This window comes from Muscardinus avellanarius, assembly GCF_963383645.1.
Source record: "Muscardinus avellanarius genome assembly, chromosome: 21".
In the NCBI taxonomy this organism is placed as follows: domain Eukaryota; kingdom Metazoa; phylum Chordata; class Mammalia; order Rodentia; family Gliridae; genus Muscardinus; species Muscardinus avellanarius.
The window spans coordinates 24858609-24877050 of record NC_137807.1 but is presented as its reverse complement, the minus strand read 5'-3'; the positions used below and the strand labels follow the sequence as shown (position 1 = coordinate 24877050).

Genomic DNA, 18442 nt, shown 5'->3' with positions numbered 1-18442 from the left:
AGAGGTAGAATGCCCCTGGGTTCTATCTCCAGTATTGGAAGAAAAAGAAAAAAAGATCTGGGCTTATTTTCCTTAGCCAAATCCTTTCACAGAGGGTCAGCACCATTTGTGGAATTCCAGTCCTAAAGCGGGTGTTAGAGAAACAAGGGGCCATTCAAGTGTGGCCCTCAGGAGGTGTGGGTGGAGTCCCTGAGGGGCCAGAAGACCCAGGCACTGCATGAATACGCTGTCCTTAAGGCTGAGGTGGCAAGGGAGGGCTCAGTGGATAAAGACCCCTGCTGCCCACGCCTGCCTGGTACCCCGTTCCCAGGAACTCTCCAGGGGCCTGTGTTGGTCAGCGAGGTGTCCCTGAGCTAGTGGAGAATCTGTTCCTAGCACAGGGGAATGTGTGAGAACAGAGAGGGTGAAGCCCTGCCTGGCTCCAGGCATCACTTCCCTCCCGGTGAGAGCAGGCCCAGGATGGAGGCAGCAGGGAGGGCACAGAGCGCCCACCGCACTGCTCCTGGATCTAACACTCATCATTTTCAGGAGCAGGGGAGAATCACAACGTGCATCACCAATGTGCCTTCTCTGTGTGTGTGTGTGTGTGTGTGCGTGTGTGCGTGTGTGTGTGCGTGTGTGCACGCATTCACACACACCATGACCCCTACCCAAAAGTGTGGGGAGGACCCCTTCCCTATAAACAAGGTTCCTAAAGTTCCAATTTACAGAAAGTCTAGGAATGAGAAATACAGCAAACAGGGAACAAAGTGGTGATGGCCAGAGTGAAATTCCACACACCTCTGAAAGTAAGGAAGGGAATTTCCTTCTTCCACCATGGTGACCAAAGGCCGGAGACCAGGACACTCAGGGCTCGGCTACTGTGCTCAGAGCAGAGCTCTGTGCTCAGCTCAAAGAGCTTAGGGGTGGTGTCGGCCCTAAGAAAAAGCATGGCACGCATTTCATCTCAACAAACATCTCTTAAGACCCACTCTGTTATAACATTTGCAAACACGTTAAGTTACATACTAAATAATACAGGAAATTTCTTGGGCGCTTAAGAAGAGATCTCTCGAGTTGTCCTTACAATGGAGAACGCTTCTAGAGTTGCCGGACTTTTCTTTCTGTGCTTTTTATATTGATGTCTAACTTGTCGACTTTGGTAGTCAGCCGGTCAAGAATATCATCTTGCTCCTCGATTTCCGTCTGCATGCCCAGGGCTATGTCCTTCAGCCGGCCCAGGCCCACGGACAGCTCATCTGTGAGAAGGAAATGACACGCAGCCTGAGCAAGGCGGCCACAGCAGGAGAACGGGACGCGCGCCTCTTCCTCCTAGGACAGGCCATGCTCTGGGGCTTCAGGTACATGGGAAACTCAGAGCGAGAAGAAAGCGTTTACCAGTCTGTGCTTAATGTGGAAACTAGTCCCTGCTTCCCAAGGTAACCAACCGCTGCTACTTTAATGGGATTCATCTGTGTGCTACTAGGGATTGAACCCAGGGGAGTTCTACCTCTCAGCCACACCCCCAGCTTTATTGTTTACTTGAAAATAAGGTCTCACTAAGTTGCTGAGGCTGGCCCTGAACCTGTAATCCTCCGGTCTCAGCCTCCTAAGTACTGGAATTCCAGGTGTGCACCACCATGCCCAGCTTCCTGACCCTATTTTAATTAATTAATAGATTAACTGTTTTGGTGTTGGTGATTGAGGAGCACTCAACCTCCAAGCTATGCTCTCAGCACCCCCCCCCTTAAATTTTCTAATGGTCTCACTAAGTTGCTGAGGCCAGCTTTGGACCTGTAATCCTCCTGCCTCAGGCTCCTGGGTATTGGGGTTACAGGAGTGTGCCCCTAACCCGGGTTAGGAGTGCCAACTCCGAGTAGGTCAGGCACTTTCCTACACGCTGTATGGAGCCGGCTCAGGTGTCCCCTCCACAGGCCCCGAGGGGATGCAGTGGCCAGGTAGGAAGGATGGTGGAGCGGTCACACCCAAGTTGCCTATAGGCCTCGACAGGACTCGTGGTCCCGCTGCTCTCAGCTGTCCTGCGGGAGGGAGGTCAGAACTGAAAGCAGGAAACGAAGAGTGGACAGGTCCGGGGCAGGTAGGTGAGGTGACGAGGCCCTGTGCAGGTGTGATAGGCTAGGAGTGGTTAAGTGCACGCTCCGGCGTGCTCGCCAGGAGCGGCCTGGAGGACGAGCGGCGTGGAGGCGGCGGCTCCTTCCTACCTAGGTTGCTGTCGATCTTCCGGTGGTAGGCTCTCAGGTGTGGGTTCCTGGGGCACGCCTCTGTACTGGCAGCAGAACCAGGCCGCCCGGACACGGAGATGGAGTCTGAGGTTAAAAGAAACACCATTTTTTTTTTTTTTTTTTTGGTGGTACTGGGGGTGGAACCCAGAGGCTTTCTACTTCCCAGCCACACTCCCAGACCCATTTCATATTTTATTTGGAAACAGGGTCTCACTAAGTTGCTGAGGTTGGCTTCGAACCTGCGTGATCCTCCTGTCTCAGCCTCCCAAGCGCGGGGATTACAAGCGTGCGCCACCACGCCCGGCTCACCAGAACATTTAGTAGCTGACACCCCTTGAAGTGCTGCTTTGCAAAATTGTGCCTTTAAAAAAATTTTTTTTCAGTGTTATGGATCAAATCCAGGGTCTCTCATAAGCTAGGCAAGTCCTCTATCACTAAGCTACATCCTCAGCCTCATTATAAAAATTTTTTTTTGGAGTACTGGGTACTGAACCCAGTGGCACTCCATCATTAAGCTACATGCCCATTTTTATTTTTTACCTTTTTTTTTTTTTTGGTGGTACTGGGGTTCCTGGAAGCCCTTCTACCTCAGGGCTACACTCCCAGACCTATTTTTACATTTTTATTTGGAAACAGGGTCTCCTAAGCCAGCGCGCGCAGCTGGCTTCAAACCTGCACAATCCTGTCTCTGCCTCCCAAGCGTGGGGATTACAAGCGTGCGCCACCATGCCTGGCTATTTTTTACTTATTTTATTTTATTTTGTGGTACTGGGGATGGAACCCAGGGGTGTTCTACTAAGTAATATCCCCAACCCTACTTTTTATTTTTTGTTTTTGAAACAGGGTCTCACTGAGTTGCAAAGGCCCTCACTAAGTAGCTGAGGCTGTCCTTGAACCATAATCTCCTGCACTCCTGGCCTTATTCTTTGAGACAAGGTCTAAGTTGTGGCCTTAGTGGCTGAGACTGGCTGCAAACTTTCTATCCTCCTGTCTCAGTTTCCCAAGTACTAGGATTACAAGCATGACTCACCATACCCAACCTTATTTGATTTCTTGAAACAGGGTCTAAGTTGCAGGGGGCCTTGCTAAGTTGCTGAGGCTGGCTTCTAACCTGTGATCCTCCTATCTCAGCCTCTCAAATGTTCGGGTTACAAGCGAGTGCCACCATGCTGGGCTTCTTTTTCCTTTTTTAGAATATTTATTGTTACTGAGGGTCAAACGCAGGGCCTGCAGCATGCCAGGCAAGTGCTCTCCCACTGACAAACACTCCCAGCCTGGACCCCATTTTTTGTGGGCCTGGGGATGGAACCCAGGGGTATTTGACCTCCAAGCTACACCCCCTGCCCTATTTTTTATTCTTTATTTTGAAACAGGGTCTCATTAAGTTGTGGAGGGCCCCACTAAGTAGCGGAGGCTGTCCGCGAACCGTGATCCTCTGGTCTCAGCCTCCGGAATGCTGGGATTACAAGCGTGCGCCACCATGCCCGGCCTCCCAGGCTGGCTGGCTGGCTGGCTGGCTGGCTGGCTTGCTTATTTATTTATTTATTTATTTATTTATTTATTTATTTATTTATTTATTTATTTATTTATTTATTTATTGTGGGTTTGAGGATGGAACCCAGGGGCATTTGACCTCCGAGCTACAGCCCCTGCCCTATTTTTTATTCTTTATTTTGAAACAGGGTCTAAGTTGCAGAGGGCCTCACTAAGTAGCTGAGGCTGGTCACGAACCGTGATCCTCCTGTCTCTGCATCCCGAATGCTGGGATTACAAGCGTGCGCCACCATGCCCGGCAGCCCTTTTTATTTATAATTATTGATTTTTTTTTGTAGTACGAGAATGGAAGCCAGGGGCATTCTACCTCTGAGCTACACCCCTAGCCCTATTTTTTATTCTTTATTTTGAAATAGGGTCTCACTGGGTAACTGAGGCTGGCCATGAACCTGCACTCTTTCTGTCTTTCTGTCTCAGCCTCCTAAGTACTGGGATTACAAGTATAGGCCACTACGCCCAGCTTTATTATTTTTTTTATTTTTGCGGTGCTGGGTATAAAACCCAGGGCATTTTACCTCTGAGCTACACCCTCAGCCCTACTCTCTTTTTATTCTTTATTTTTTTAAACAGGGTTTCACTGAGTTGCAAAGGGCCTAAGTAGCTGAGGCTGTCTGCGAACTGCGATCCTCCTGTCTCAGTCTCTCAAATGTTGGAATTACAAGCATGTGCCACCACGCCCGACTCCTTTTGATTTACTTTTTATATTCTGGGACAAGGTCTTTTTGGTGTGTGTATGCATGTGGTGCTGGGGATTGAACCCAGGGACATTCTACCTCTGAGCTGCACCTCCAGCCCTATTTTATTTTTTATTTGGAAACAGGGTCAACCTATCGCTTCTTGGAAGGCTGAGGCCATAAGTATGAGACTAGCCTGGCAAGACCCTGTTTCAGAACGTCGGCAAGTGACAGGTGCAGAACGCTGCCACGCACCGCGCACGGCAGCGGGCGAGGCCCAGGAGACGAGTGCTGTCTTCTTTTCCTTTTGTGTGTGTGGAACCAGGGACTGAACCTGAGCCGTTCTACCTCCGAGCTATGCCCTGAGTCTTTTTGATTTCTTGTTTGGAAGCAGGGTCTTGCTATGTTGCCGAGGCCATCCTTGAAGCAGTGATCTTCCTGTCTCGGTGGCCCAAGTCCTGGGTTACAGGCGTGCGCCATCTTCCGCTGAGGAAGGACCCTTGTAGTGGCCGAGGTACCACTGGATAACCAGGGTCATCTCCCCATCCACTGGTTAGTGATTGGCCCTCCTTTTACCTATAAATCGAACCTACTTGTGGGGTCTGGGGACTAGGACTGGTCCCCTCGGGGGGCTGTCCTTCTAATTACCACAGGTTGTTCCCACGGTTGACTCTTCACTGCCGGAAGAGCTCGGAGCAACGTGGGCAGAAGCCCGCGGCCTCATCTTCCGCGGGACGCAGGCCTCAGCGTCCTTATTCGTCCTCCCTTAGCACACACCTCCGTCCTGAGCATGTGCTCGGTCCCCGATGCTCTGCACCTCGCACGCGGGAGGCCAGGAGCTGCAGTCCTTGCCTGCGTCCCACCACACGGCCCCGGGCCAGACCCCGCACCCAGGATGCAGATGTGGGTGTGCACAGGTCCCCACTCACCTACAGACGTGGGTGTGCACGGGTCCCCACTCACCTACAGACGTGGGTGTGCACGGGTCCCCACTCATCTACAGACGTGGGTGTGCACGGGTCCCCACTCACCTACAGACGTGGGTGTGCACGGGTCCCCACTCACCTACAGACGTGGGTGTGCACGGGTCCCCACTCACCTACATCCTCCAGCCTCCTGAGGTTCGGGTGGCTGGCTTGATACCTCGCCTCCTGTTCCTTACTTGTGCTCATGGCTTCTTTCAATCTTTGGATAAAAGAGAAAGGAAATATTGTAAAAAAACAAAAAAACAAAACTGCCCACAATTTTTTTTTTTTGGTGGTACTGAGGATTGAACCCAGCAGCATTCCCCAGAGGCACTCTACCTCCAAGCTATACACTCAGCCCTACTTTTTGTTCTTTATTTTGAAACAAGGTCTCACTGAATTGCAAAGGGCCTCACTAAGTAGTAGCTGAGGCTGTCCTTGACCACAATCCTCCTGTCTCAGCCTCCCAAGTACTAGGATTAGAAGTATGTGCTACTATGTCTGCCTTTATTTATTTTGGGGGGCTACTGGGGACTGACTTATTACTTGCTGAGGCTGTCCTTGAACCTGCAATCCTCCTGTTTCAGCCTCCCAAGTGCTGGGATGACAAGTATATGACACTATAGCCAACTTACTCTATTTTTACTAGGGATGGAACCCAGAGGCATTCTAGCTCTGAGCTACATCCCCAGCCCTTTTGATTTTGAAACAGTCACTAAGATGATCAGACTGACTTCAAACTTGCCATTTTTTCTGTTGCAGCCTCCTGAGTAATAGATTACAAGTGTGCACCACCACACCTGCCAAAACAGGGATCTCTTTTATTTTCTTGCAATACTGGGGATGGATCTCAGGGGCATTCTACCTCCGAGCTATACCCCGGCCCTATTTTTTTTTAATTTTGAAACAGGGTCTGAATTACAAAGTGCCTCACTAAGTACCTGAGGCTGGCTGTGAACCTGGATCCTCCCATCTCAGCCTCCCCAATGCTGAGATTACAAGTGTGCACCACCACGTCTGGCTCAAAGCAGGGATTTTTTTTTCCCGGGTCTGGGGCTGGAACCCAGGGGCATTCAACCTATGAACTACACCCCCTGCCCTATTTTTTTATTCTTTATTTTGAAACAGGGTCTCACTAAGTTGCAGAGAGCCTAAGTAGCTGAGGCTGTCCGCGGACTGCGATCCTCCGGTCTTAGCTTCCCGAATGCAGGGATTACAAGCGTGCGACACACGCCCAGCTCTCAAAGCAGGGATTTCAATATCCCCTCTTAGCACAGTTGGCCACACAGCAAGTGTAGGAAGACCTCTGCCGTAAAAGCCCAGCATTTAGCCAGGCGTGGTGTGCACACTTATAATCCCAGATCGTGGGAAGTGGAGACAGGAGGATGGCAGGTTCATGGCCAGCCTCAGCAAGGTGGTGTAGCTCAGAGGTAGAGCAGTCTTGTGTTCAATCCCTAATACCCCACCACCACCACACACACACAGAGCTTAGTATTCCAGTAGGTGGCCCTTGTCCAGGAAGATGAGTCCTAGGGCCAGACAGATGAAATGTACTGGGGATGGAACCCAGGGGCATTTTACATCCGAGCTACACTCCCAGTCCTATTTTTAATTCTTTCTTTCTTTTTTTTTTTTGTGATACTGGGGGTGGAACCCAGAGGCTTTCTACCTCCAGGCTATACTCCCAGACCTATTTTTGGAAACAGGGTCTCACTGAGTTACTGAGAGCCTCACTAAGTAGCTGAGGCTGGCTTTGAACCTGTGTGATCCTCCTGTCTCAGCCTCCCAAGTGCGGGGATTACAAGCTCCACCATGCCCAGCTATTCTATTTATTTATTTATTTATTTATGGGCTTAGTGATGGAACCCAGGGGCATTCGACCTCTGAGCTACACCCCCTGCCCTATTTTTTATTCTTTATTTTGAAACAGGGTCTCACTAAGTTGCAGAGAGCCTAAGTAGCTGAGGCTGTCCACGAACCGCAATCCTCAGGTCTCCGCCTCCCGAATGCTGGGATGACAAGTGTGTGCCACCATGTCCGGCTTTTTTATTCTTTGTTTTGAAATAGGGTCTCACTGAGTTGCAAAGGGCCTCATTAAGTAGCTGAGGCTGTCTGTGAACTGCAATCCTCCTGTCCCTAACCCATTCTTCTTATTGTAGTAATATACATCCATGACCTAATTTTGAATAGTCACAGCAATGACTAGCCTTGCAGATGACTGTCTGCATTGGACTGTATAGAGAACATTAACTTACTTTGAACCTCAACTAAGAATCTCATTTTCTGCTGGGTGTGGTGGCGCACGCTTGTAATCCCTGCACTTGGGAGGCGGAGACAGGAGGATCGTGCAGGTTCAAAGCCAGCCTTACTGGCTTAGGAGACCCTGTTTCCAAATAAAAAGAAAACATAAAAAATAGGTCTGGGAGTGTAGCCCAGAGGTAGAAGGGTTTCCAGGAACCCCAGTACCACCAAAAAAAAAGGAGAATCTCATTTTCTCAGCCAAGCATGGTTGCGCACGCTTGTAATCCCAGCATTCAGGAGGCTGAGACCAGAGGATCGCGGTTTGTGGACAGCTTCAGCTACTTAGTGAGGACCTCTGAAACTCAGTGAGACCCTGTTTCAAAATAAAGAATAAAAAATAGGGCAGGGGGTGTAGCTCGGAGGTCGAATACCGCTGGGTTCCATCCCCAGACCCGAAAAAAAAATCTCATTTTCTCATTAGTAGAGCTATATTACCAAAAACCTATACTTTTTTTATCTGTTTATTTGGAGGAGCACTGGGAATTGAACCCAGAAGCATTTTACCTCTGAGCCTCACCCTAGACCTTTTAATTTATTTGGAAACAGGGTCTCACAAACTTGAGCGTGGTGAGGCCAGGCGTGGTGGCACACGCCTGTAATCCCCGCACTTGGGAGGCGGAGACAGGAAGATTGCGCAGGTTCAAAGCCAGCCATGCCTGCGTAAGAGACCCTGTTTCCAAATAAGAATATAAAAATAGGTCTGGGAGTGTAGCCTGGAGGTAGAAGGGCTTCCAGGAACCCCAGTACCACAAAACAAAAACAAAAACAAACTGGGTGTGGTGGCACATGCTTGTAATCCCAGTACTTGGGAAGCTGGAACAGGAAGCTCTTGGGTTCACAGCCAGCCTCAGCTATTTAGTGAGGCCCTCCGCAACTTAGTGAGACCCTGTTTCAAAATAAAGAAATACGGTTGGGGGTATAGCTGAGGGGTAGAATGCCCCTGGGTTCAATACCCAGTACAGTAAAATAATAAATAAATAAATAAATAAATAGAAAAAGAAACGCTCTCATTAGGTTGCTGAGGCTGGTCTTAAACCCGAGACCCTCCTGTCTTAGCCTCCCAAGTACCAGGGTTATAGGTGGAGGCTGGCTACCATTATCACTGTGTGTGTGTGTGTGTGTGTGTGTGTGTGTGTGTGTGTGTGTGTCACTGGGGATTCAACTCAGGGGTATTTTACCTTTGAACTACACCCCCAGCCCAATTTTTTTTTTTTTTTTTTTTTTTTTTTGCAGTCCTAGGGATAAAACCCAGGGGCATTCTACCTCCAAGCTACACCCCCAGCCTGCTTTCTTTCTTTCTTTCTTTCTTTCTTTCTTTCTTTCTTTCTTTCTTTCGGAATTGGGGTTCCTGGAAATGCTTCTACCTCCGGGCTACATTCCCAGACCTATTTTTATATATTTTTTATTTGGAAACAGGGTCTCTCTTAAGCCAGTGAGGCTGGCTTTGAACCTGCGCGATCCTCCTGTCTCCTACTCCCAAGCACGGGGATTACAAGTGTGCGCCACCACGCCCGGCTCCCAGCCCTATTTCTTATTTAGTTTGAAATGGGGTCTGAGTTGCAAAGGGCCTATGTAGCTGAGGCTGTCCGTAAACCACAATCCTCCTGTCTCAGCCTCCCAAGTACTAGGATTACAAGCGTCACCACGCCCGGCTCCATCAATATATATATATATATATATATATATATATATATATATATATATATTTTTTTTTTTTTGGTGGTACTGTGGGTGGAACCCAGAGGCTTTCTACCTCTAGGCTATACTCGCAGACCTATTTTATATTTTATTTAGAAACAGGGTCTCACTAAGTTGCTGAGAGCCTCACTAAGTAGCTGAGGCTGGCTTCGAACCCGTGCGATGCAAGCGTGTGCCACCATGCCTGGCTCATCAACATATTTTTATCTTGGAGTTGTCACTAAAGATCTGTAGAAAATTTTTTCTCTCATTATATAAATTCTTCTTCTTCTTCTTTATTTATTTATTTTTTTTGGTGGTACTGGGGTTCCTGAAAACCATTCTACCTCTGGGCTACATTTCCAGACTTATTTTTATACTTTTATTTGGAAACAGGGTCTCTTAAGCCAGTGATGGCTTCGAACCTGCATGATCCTCCTGTCTCTGCCTCCCAAGCGCGGGGATTACAAGCGTGTGCCACAATGCCCTGCAAAAATATACATATATTAAGTATATAAATACATATATATATATATAAAATATTTTTGCGGTACTGGGAATGGAACCCAGGGACATTCTACCTCTGGGCTACACCCTAGCCCTATTTTTTATTCTTTATTTTGAAACAGGGTCTCACTAAGTAGCTGAGGCTGGCCGTGAACTGCGATCTTACTGTCTTAGCCTCCCAAATGCTGGGATTACAAGTGTGCGCCACCACGCTCGGCTAGCCAGGCATCTTCGTAAAGAATACTACTAAGCACCTCTCCAGTTAAAGTCCTTGATGACTCCCTACTCATAAAGCAAGTCCAGACTCCTGGAGGCGGAGAGCCCCCTGCCTCCCAGTCCTTGGGATTGGACTCAGGGCCTCCTGCGTGCTAGGAAGGGTTCTACCACTGTGCTGCATCCCAGAGTAGGCCCTTGGGGTGCCAGCTGCAGGTGGTGTGTACAGCAGAGACTGACATGGACAGCCCCCCCCCCAGCTGTTTCACCACTCAGGAGCAGTGCTGTGTTTGGACCCTGTGTGCCAGTGTCTTGACTGAAGGCCTGGAAGGCAGAGCTGTGTCCTCTGAGCACAGCTGCCAGTGGGCACTGCCAGGCTGGGTATGGGGGACACCAGACTCTGAATCCAGAGGGCACACATCTCAGATCCAACCTGACTTTTTCTGTGTGCATTCCTACACACAGTTTAGGGAGTAACACACGGATGGTGAAAATTTGGTTTCAAGGTGAATGATGTCTCGCCTCCAAAGAAAGCCAATTTCTAGGGACAGCAACAGAAGTGGCAAGAAGGTGATGGAGTCCAGGCTGGGGTCGTGGCTTGGACTGCACGCACGCCCAACCTGCACGAGGTCCTGGCTCTGCCGAGGGGCGGGGAAGAAGAGGTGAGGATGCCAAAGAGCAAGGCGGCCTCCAGTTAGAAACCAAGTCTTGGCTATGTTAGAGGAATTCAAATTAGGGGCTGAAAAAGGAATAAGCTTTACACAGAAACAAGCACGTATCACTCACGATGCTACGTCAGTAAGGACAGAGAGGGCTTGCCAAGAAAGGCAAGATGCAGACAAAGCTGGAGGGTTGTGTGATAAGGACATACACAGGATGCGTTACTCCACAGAAGTCTGATTAGAGAAACTTATTTCAAGAGCTTTTCAGCTGGTTGTGGTGGTACAGGCCGAGACCCTCAACAATTTAGGGAGACCCTGTTTCACAATAAAAAGGCCCAGGGGTGTAGCTCAAAGGGAAAATACTCTACGGTTCAATCTGCGGTACCAAAAGACAAAAATAAAAATAACCTAATCAATTAAACAAACAAGAAACAAACTTTTAAGTGACAACATTGTTTTGTGTACATATGTGTGGTACTGGAATTGAATTGAGTTGGTGAGGCTGGCTGAGAACTTGAGATCCTGTCTCAGCCTACCAGAGTACTGGGGTTACAGGAGTACATGACTAGAAATGTTACCATTCATAGCAATTGCAAGTATAGTTATAGCCAGGTGTGGTGGCGCACGATTGTAATCCCTGCGCTTGGGAGGCTGAGACAGGAGGATCGCGCAGGTTCTAAGCCAGCCTCAGCTACTTAGTGAGGCTCTCAGCAACTTAGTGAGACCCTTTTCCAAATAAAATATAAAATAGGCCTGGGAGTATAGCCTGGAGGTAGAAAGCCCCTGGGTTCCACCCCCAGTACCACCAAAAAAAAAAGAAAAAAAGAAAAAAAAGTATAGTTATTTTTGTGCTTTTTTTGTGTGTGTATGGGGGGGTCTGGGGATGGAACCCAGGGGCATTCTACTTCTGAGCTCCATCCCAGCCCTATTTTTATTCTTTATTTTGAAAAGGGTCTCACTGAGTTGCAAGGAGCCTCACTAAGTAGCTGCGAACCATCATCCTTCTGTCTTGTGCTATCTTTGAGGGACTGAGGAGTGTGGAATCCATACCGTGTCAATAGCCGGCAGCACTCGTGTGTGTGTGGGGTGCGAGGATCGAGCCCAGGGCCTCAATCCACGCTAGGCAAGTCCTCTACACTGAACCCCCCCTCCCCCCAGTCCTCTTCCTCTTCCTGTGCTCTTGAAATACCTAGTGCTCTCCCAGGCTGGCTTCTGCCGTGTGTGTGTGTGTGTGTGTGTGTGTGTGTGTGTGTGAATTAGGATCGAACCAGGGGCACTCTATACTTTAAAACATAGTCTCATAGTAGCCAGGCGTGGTGGCGCACAATTGTAATCCCCGCGCTTGGGAGGCTGAGACAGGAGGATCGCACAGGTTTGAAGCCAGCCTCAGCTACTTAGTGAGGCTCTCAGCAACTTAATGAGACCCTGTTTCCAAATAAAGGATAAAATAGGTCTGGGAGTATAGCCCGGAGGTAGAAAGCCTTTGGGTTCTACCCCTAGTACCACACACACACACACACACACACACAAAATAGTCTCACTAAATTGTGGAGGGCCTCACTAAGTAGCTGAGACTGGCTGTAAACCATGATTATCCTGTCTCAGCCTCTCAACTACTGGGATTACAGGTGTGCGTGACCATGCCTGACTTGCTTAATTTATTATTTATTTATTTTGGGGGTACTGGGTATGGAATCCAGGGGCATTCACCCTCAGCCCTATTTTTTATTCTTTATTTTGAAACAGGGTCTCACTGAATTGCAAAGTGCCTCACTAAGCAGCTGAGGCTGGCTGTGAACCGCGAAACACCTGTCCCAGCCTCCGGAATGCTGAGATTACAAGCGTGTGCCACCTCGCCCAGCTTCGTCTAGCCAAGTTGCCGAGGATCTTGCCAAGTTACTGAGGCTGGCCACAAACTTGTGATCCTCCTTTCTCAGTTTCCCAAGTACAGGGCTTACGGGAGTACGCCATCCTGCCGGGCTACTCCTGCTCCTTCTATCTGGGTGACTGAGCTGTACTCACCTGCTGTTGGGCTGGGGGGCTAAGGTGCCATTCTGTTCAGGTGTGGTCTCTGCTGGTTTGGATTTGAAGTAATTGACGAGCCCCCCAAACACACTTTTAATGCTGTTGATGTGTTTCTGGCTGGTCTTCAAATCTTGATCCATCTTGTCCACCATCTTCTCTGTGTGTTCTAGGACTCCTCGCTGCCGGACCAGTTCCTGGACAAAAATAGAGGGGCGGCATCATGCCTTCGGTAGCCCCTCGACTGACTATGCAGGGACTCCGTGATCTGAGGCTGCCACTTAGGAGAGGCCTGCTGCCTTTCCTGCCAACACCTCCTTCCCTCTTTCCTACCGCTCGGCCTGCTTTCACTGCTGTGGAGTCCCTCTGCTTGAGAGGCTGGCTGCCAGGACCTGCTGAGATGGCCGGGTGTGCCCGTGGGGGTCAGTTCCGCGTCTGCACTGGTGACAGACCTTTGTTCTCCCCAGTCCTCAAACCTTACAGGCCTGGCCCTGGCCCTGCTGGCGGGGCTCTGATCTTTGCACTCTTCCTGTTCACATATGGGTGTTCTTCGTGGGCCACCTGGGCCAGCTAGTCCTGGTCAGATCTTCACATGCAATTTCATGGATTACTGTCGTGTGTGTGTGTGTGTGTGTGTGTGTGTGTGTGTGTGTGTGTGTCTCAGATGGAATCCAGGGGCATTCTACCTTGGAGCTACACCCCCAGCCCTATTTTATTGTGGTACTGGGGACTGAATCCAGGGGCATTCTACCTTGGAGCTATACCCCCAGCCCTATTTTATTTTGGTACTGGGGATTGAATCCAGGGGCATTCTACCTTGGAGCTACACCCCCAGCCCTATTTTATTGTGGTACTGGGGATTGAATCCAGGGGCATTCTACCTCTGACCTATACCCCGAGTCCTTCTTATTTTGAAATGGGGTCTCGCTAAGTTATTACGGCACTGGCTTCAAACCTCCCAACTACTGGGATTCCAGGTGTGAACCACACACTGGGTGGCAAAGCACTCTTGGAAAATACCCACAGCACTCAGCTCATCCACAAATATTACTGAGCATCTATTCTGTCAGGCACTCTTCCAGGGTGAACAAAATAACCCCAAAAATTTCCTGAAGGGACTTATATGCTAATGGAGAGCAAGATGAAGGACAATCTTATTTATTTATTTATTTATTTGGTACTAGGGATTGAAGCCAGAAGCATATTACCTCCAAGCTATACTTCCAGCTTTATTTATTTATTGCAGTGCTGGGGATGGAACCCAGGGGCATTCTACCTCCAAGCTACAGCCCCAGCCCTATTTTTTTTTTTAATTCTTATTTTAAACCAGCATCTCCCTAAATTGTGGAAGGCCTCATAAGTAGCTGAGACTGGCTGCAAACCTGGGATCCTCTATCTCAGTCCTCCAAGTACTGGGATGACAAATGTGTGGCACCATGCCTGGCTTTATTATTTATTTGTTTTTGGTGCTGTGGGTAGAACCCAAGGACATTCTACCTCTGAGATATATCCCTGGCCTTATTTTATTATTATTATTATTATTATTATTATTATTATTATTATTATTATTATTTTGGTGGTCCTAGGGATTAAACCAAGGGGCAATTTACCTCTGAGATGCCCTATTTTTTACTCTTTTTTTCCTCTGGTACTGGGGATGAAGCCCAGTGCATTCTACCTCCAAGCTACACCCCCAGCCCTATTTTATTCTTTCATTATCAAACAGTGTCTCACTAAGTTGCTGAGGCTAGCTGTGAACCTGGGACCTTCCTGTCTCAGCTTCTCAAAGTACTGGGATTAAAAGCATGTGCCAGCATGTCTGGCTTTTATTCTTTATTTAGAAATAGTCTATCATTACGTTGCTGAGGTTCACTAGAACCTGTGATCCTCCTGTCTCAGCCTCCCAAGCACTGAGATTACAAGCATGCGTCATCAAGCCTGGCTTATTTCTTGTGCAACTGGGGATTGAGCCAAGAGACATTCTACCACTGACCTACACCACTATCCTTTTTCATTATTTATAGTTTGTTTATTTATTTTGGTATTGGGGATCAGAGGCATTCAACCTCTAAGCTACATCCCCAGCTCAATTTTATTTATTTAGAAACAGTTTCACTGGGTTGCTGAGAGCCTTGCTGAATTGCTAAGACTGGCTCTGAACCTGTGATCTCTCTGTCTGAGCCTCCCAAGTACTGGAAATACAAGATGTGCTTCGTTTTTCATTTTGAGACAGGGTCTCCAACTTGTGACCCACCTCTTCCTCAGCCTCCCAAGTCTCTCGTAATACACGCACGCACCACTGCGCCCCTGGGCAATATAATTTTAAAATTTGTTGGCAGTAATGTAGTGCTAGTGAGGAAGGCAAAGAGGTCTTTCCTTCACTGAGTTTATAGTCTTATGAAAGAAAGAAAAAATAAAGCCATCATGAAAAACTGGTAGTTCCTCTTTCAGGAACAAGGACCCCTGGGTTGATTTAAATGGGGGAGGATGGGGAGGGTCCTTAGGGAGGCTGGAAGAGACTCCAGGTAGAGAAGCTAGGGCGTCCATGGGCAGGGGGGCAGTGAGACACTGGGCAGAGTGCCTTGTGCAGGGCCAGCCGGGGGGCAGCTGGGACCCAGGGGAAGTGGAACTGGGCAGGATGGTGGGGATTGCCGGGACAGAACACTGAGGGACTAGGCTGAGGCCTCCAAGAGCGGCAGACCCCAACTAAAAGTCACAGCCACAGTGTCTTGCAACATTAGATGGACTTCGTTACTCCTAGGGTGCTAAGGTGCTAAGGTACTTGTACCGAGGAGCTTGTCATTAAACTCAGGTATTGACTGAGAAGTGAATGGATGGAATCTAGGTTTAGCAAGGTGAATCTAGAAATCTGAAATTTAGCCAAGCATGGTGGTGCACACTTGTAATCCTATTACTTGGGAGGCAGAGACAAGAGGATCACAGGTTTGCAGCCAGCCTTAGCAACTTACTGAGGGCCTCTGTAATTTAGTGAGATCCTGTTTCAAAATAAAAGAATAAAATCTGGGTGGGGGTATAGCTTGGAGGTAGAACAACCCTGGTCCCATTCCTAGCCGTCTTCCCCCCTCCCCAAAGGCTGGGGATATAGCTTAGAAGTAGAATGCCCCTGGATTCAATCCCCAGTAATGCAAAATAACAATGATAAAAATAAAATGAAAAATACCCCCCCACACACTCGCACACACTGTGTCGGTGTGTTTCATGGTGCTGGGCATCAGGCCTGCACCTACGTTTGGAGGTTGGCAGGGTACACTGGCCCGTGTGCTGGGCATCGGGCAGAGTGGTCAGAAGATTTCACGTTATCCCATTCCATCCCAGCACTGAAGGGGATGAAAGAGAATTAAGAGTAAATGAGAGACGGTTGGGGTAATGTGGGGAAGGGTGCAGGAGCCCGTCATTCCTGATGCCCAGGGCCTCTAACAATGAGCACTGATTCGGTCCTGGGAAAATTCAGTGTGTAATCACTCTGACGAAGGAGCCTGTCACCTGCCCAGTCCTGATCATACTGCATCTCTCCAAGCAAGAGCCAGGTCAAACCTCCTATGCCAAGGTGCCAATGCCTCTTGGCTCATGGTCCCCTTTGCCTAGAAAGGAGGGCCTCTGGGAGCAGCATAGGACATATCACAATTATATTATGCAACTTACACCTACTGTGATTTTGCCTCTTGAGTTATGAGACCAGACATTTCCCTCTGACCTCCAAAGCTGCCTCCTCCTTCCCCTTCCTTTGCAGATAACCTGCCTGTCATGTCCCTGCTCAGGAGCCTACTGCTGGGCTAATACAAGTACATATTCCCCCGCTCTTTCCTGGGAACACCTCTCAAACTTGTCTAAACTTCAGCCTTCAAAAGACAGAGTCAAGTTTATCCTCTGCCACAAAACCTGAGTTTGTATTGCTCTGATTTCCTATTTGATTTTGTTCATATAGTTCCCAGTTCCCTCTTCAAGTAAGGTTTCCTAGGGACCCCAAAAGACAAAAGAAAAGAAAAAAAATATATTCTTCATACCTGTTCAAGACAGGTAATGGGGATTAAATCTGGGGGCATTCTATCTTTGAGCTACACCCCCCAGCCCTATTTATTTTTATTTTGAAACATGACCTCACTAAATTATGGAGGGCCTCACAAAGTTACTGAGGTTGTCCTGGAACCTGTGATCCTCTTGTCTGGGATTACAGACTTGAGCCACCATGCCCAGTTCAGTTCTTTCTTTCTTCTTCTTCTTTTTTTCTTTTTTTCTTTTGGTGGTCCTGGGGATGGAGCCCAGGGGCATTCTACCTCTAGCTACACCCCCAGCCCAATTTTTTATTCTTTATTTTGAAACAGGGTCTCACTAAGTTGAGATGGCCTACATAGCTGAGGCTGGCTGCAAACCTGCAATCCTCCTGTCTCAACCTCTCAAGTACTAGAACTAGGAGTGTGCCACCATGCCTGGCCATTTATTACATTTCAAACTACAAAATGCTTAAGATTATTACTAGTTAATAGATCCATATCCCTTAAAATTTTAAAAATGTTTCCTCCCTCTGCCCAAGGGAAACTGTTTCCTTAGAGGAGAGAAGGTCCTTGTCTCTTAAATCCATGGATGGAAAGAGCTGACCTGGCGCAACACTGTCACAATTCACTTAGAGTGAGGGATTTGGGAAGTCAATGCCCTAGACTCAACCGAACTCGAGGTTTCGCTTACTCAGCACAGTCTTGAAAATCTCTGCTGGTCAGGTGGAAAGTGTTCAGGGCTGGGGGAGAACTCAAGGCCCATTTGCTTTGATTACTGTCACCTGTAGCACACAGTCCACACTCTTTCTGGGCCACTCGGTGAGAAATGGCCTAACACTTCTGCCAAAAAGTTATGTAAAAAAAAAAAAAACCACACACACACACAACACTCCATTTCCCTAATCCAGGGTCTGCTGCCTAGAAATTTTACTCATTTGAACAGAACACGGTCTGGAGTTTACCTAGGCATACAGGAGGAGAAAAGTCAACTAAGCAGAGTAAAAGCTAGAAAGAGTCCTAGGGTAAATGGCCTCTTTCAAGGATGCCAGGCATACATCTCTTGACGTAGTTAACAAACCATCAAACGACTAAGTCCAAGAACCTCTGGGAGGCAATTCTCAAAAAACAGTGAACAAAAGCAGATCTCGACCACGTTTGAAAACGCAAGACAGCGCCAATTCATCTCAGTCCCGCCACGGGCTCACCTCGGAAGAGGCGACCCCAATCTTCTCGGACTCGTACATGAGCGACAAGGACCTGTTGGTGCTGGCGGCGGTGGCCTCGGCCCTGCGCAGCACCTCCTGTCGCAGGTACTGCTGCCTGTCCGCGGGCACGTCGAGCCCGTCGGGGAGGTCACGGGTGTCCCTCCATGGGGCCGGCCGGGCGTCCTCGTCCTCCGCGTCGTCGTTGTCGAAAGGATTGTAGCTTTTGGGGTGGGCAGACATGGTGCCGGCGCAGCGGGTCGGGAAAGGAGACCGAGCGGCGCAGCCAGCCTCAGACGCGCGCCACGCCCCGCCCGTCGCTCCGGCAGCCGCCGCGCGACCTACTTCCGCCCGTACTGCGCCGGAAGCCCCGCCCCGAGCCGACCCCTGCGCGCGGCGCCTGGGGGCGGGGCGCCGAGCTCCCGCGCGC

At 48.9% G+C, this 18442-nt stretch overlaps 1 protein-coding gene across 1 annotated transcript; it reads right to left on the bottom strand.

The window, feature by feature from the left end:
• Positions 1-1080: 1080 nt before the first annotated feature.
• Positions 1081-18258, bottom strand: SNAP29 (synaptosome associated protein 29; the record flags this gene model as incomplete). Its single annotated transcript, XM_080717709.1, has 5 exons — positions 18016-18258; positions 12798-12994; positions 5550-5635; positions 2202-2306; positions 1081-1238 (listed from the first exon to the last, which is right to left on the bottom strand). The coding sequence occupies exons 1-5, from the start codon at positions 18253-18255 to the stop codon at positions 1081-1083; spliced, it is 786 nt and encodes a 261-aa protein (XP_080573835.1). The 5' UTR covers positions 18256-18258.
• Between the last annotated feature and the right edge of the window lie 184 nt (positions 18259-18442).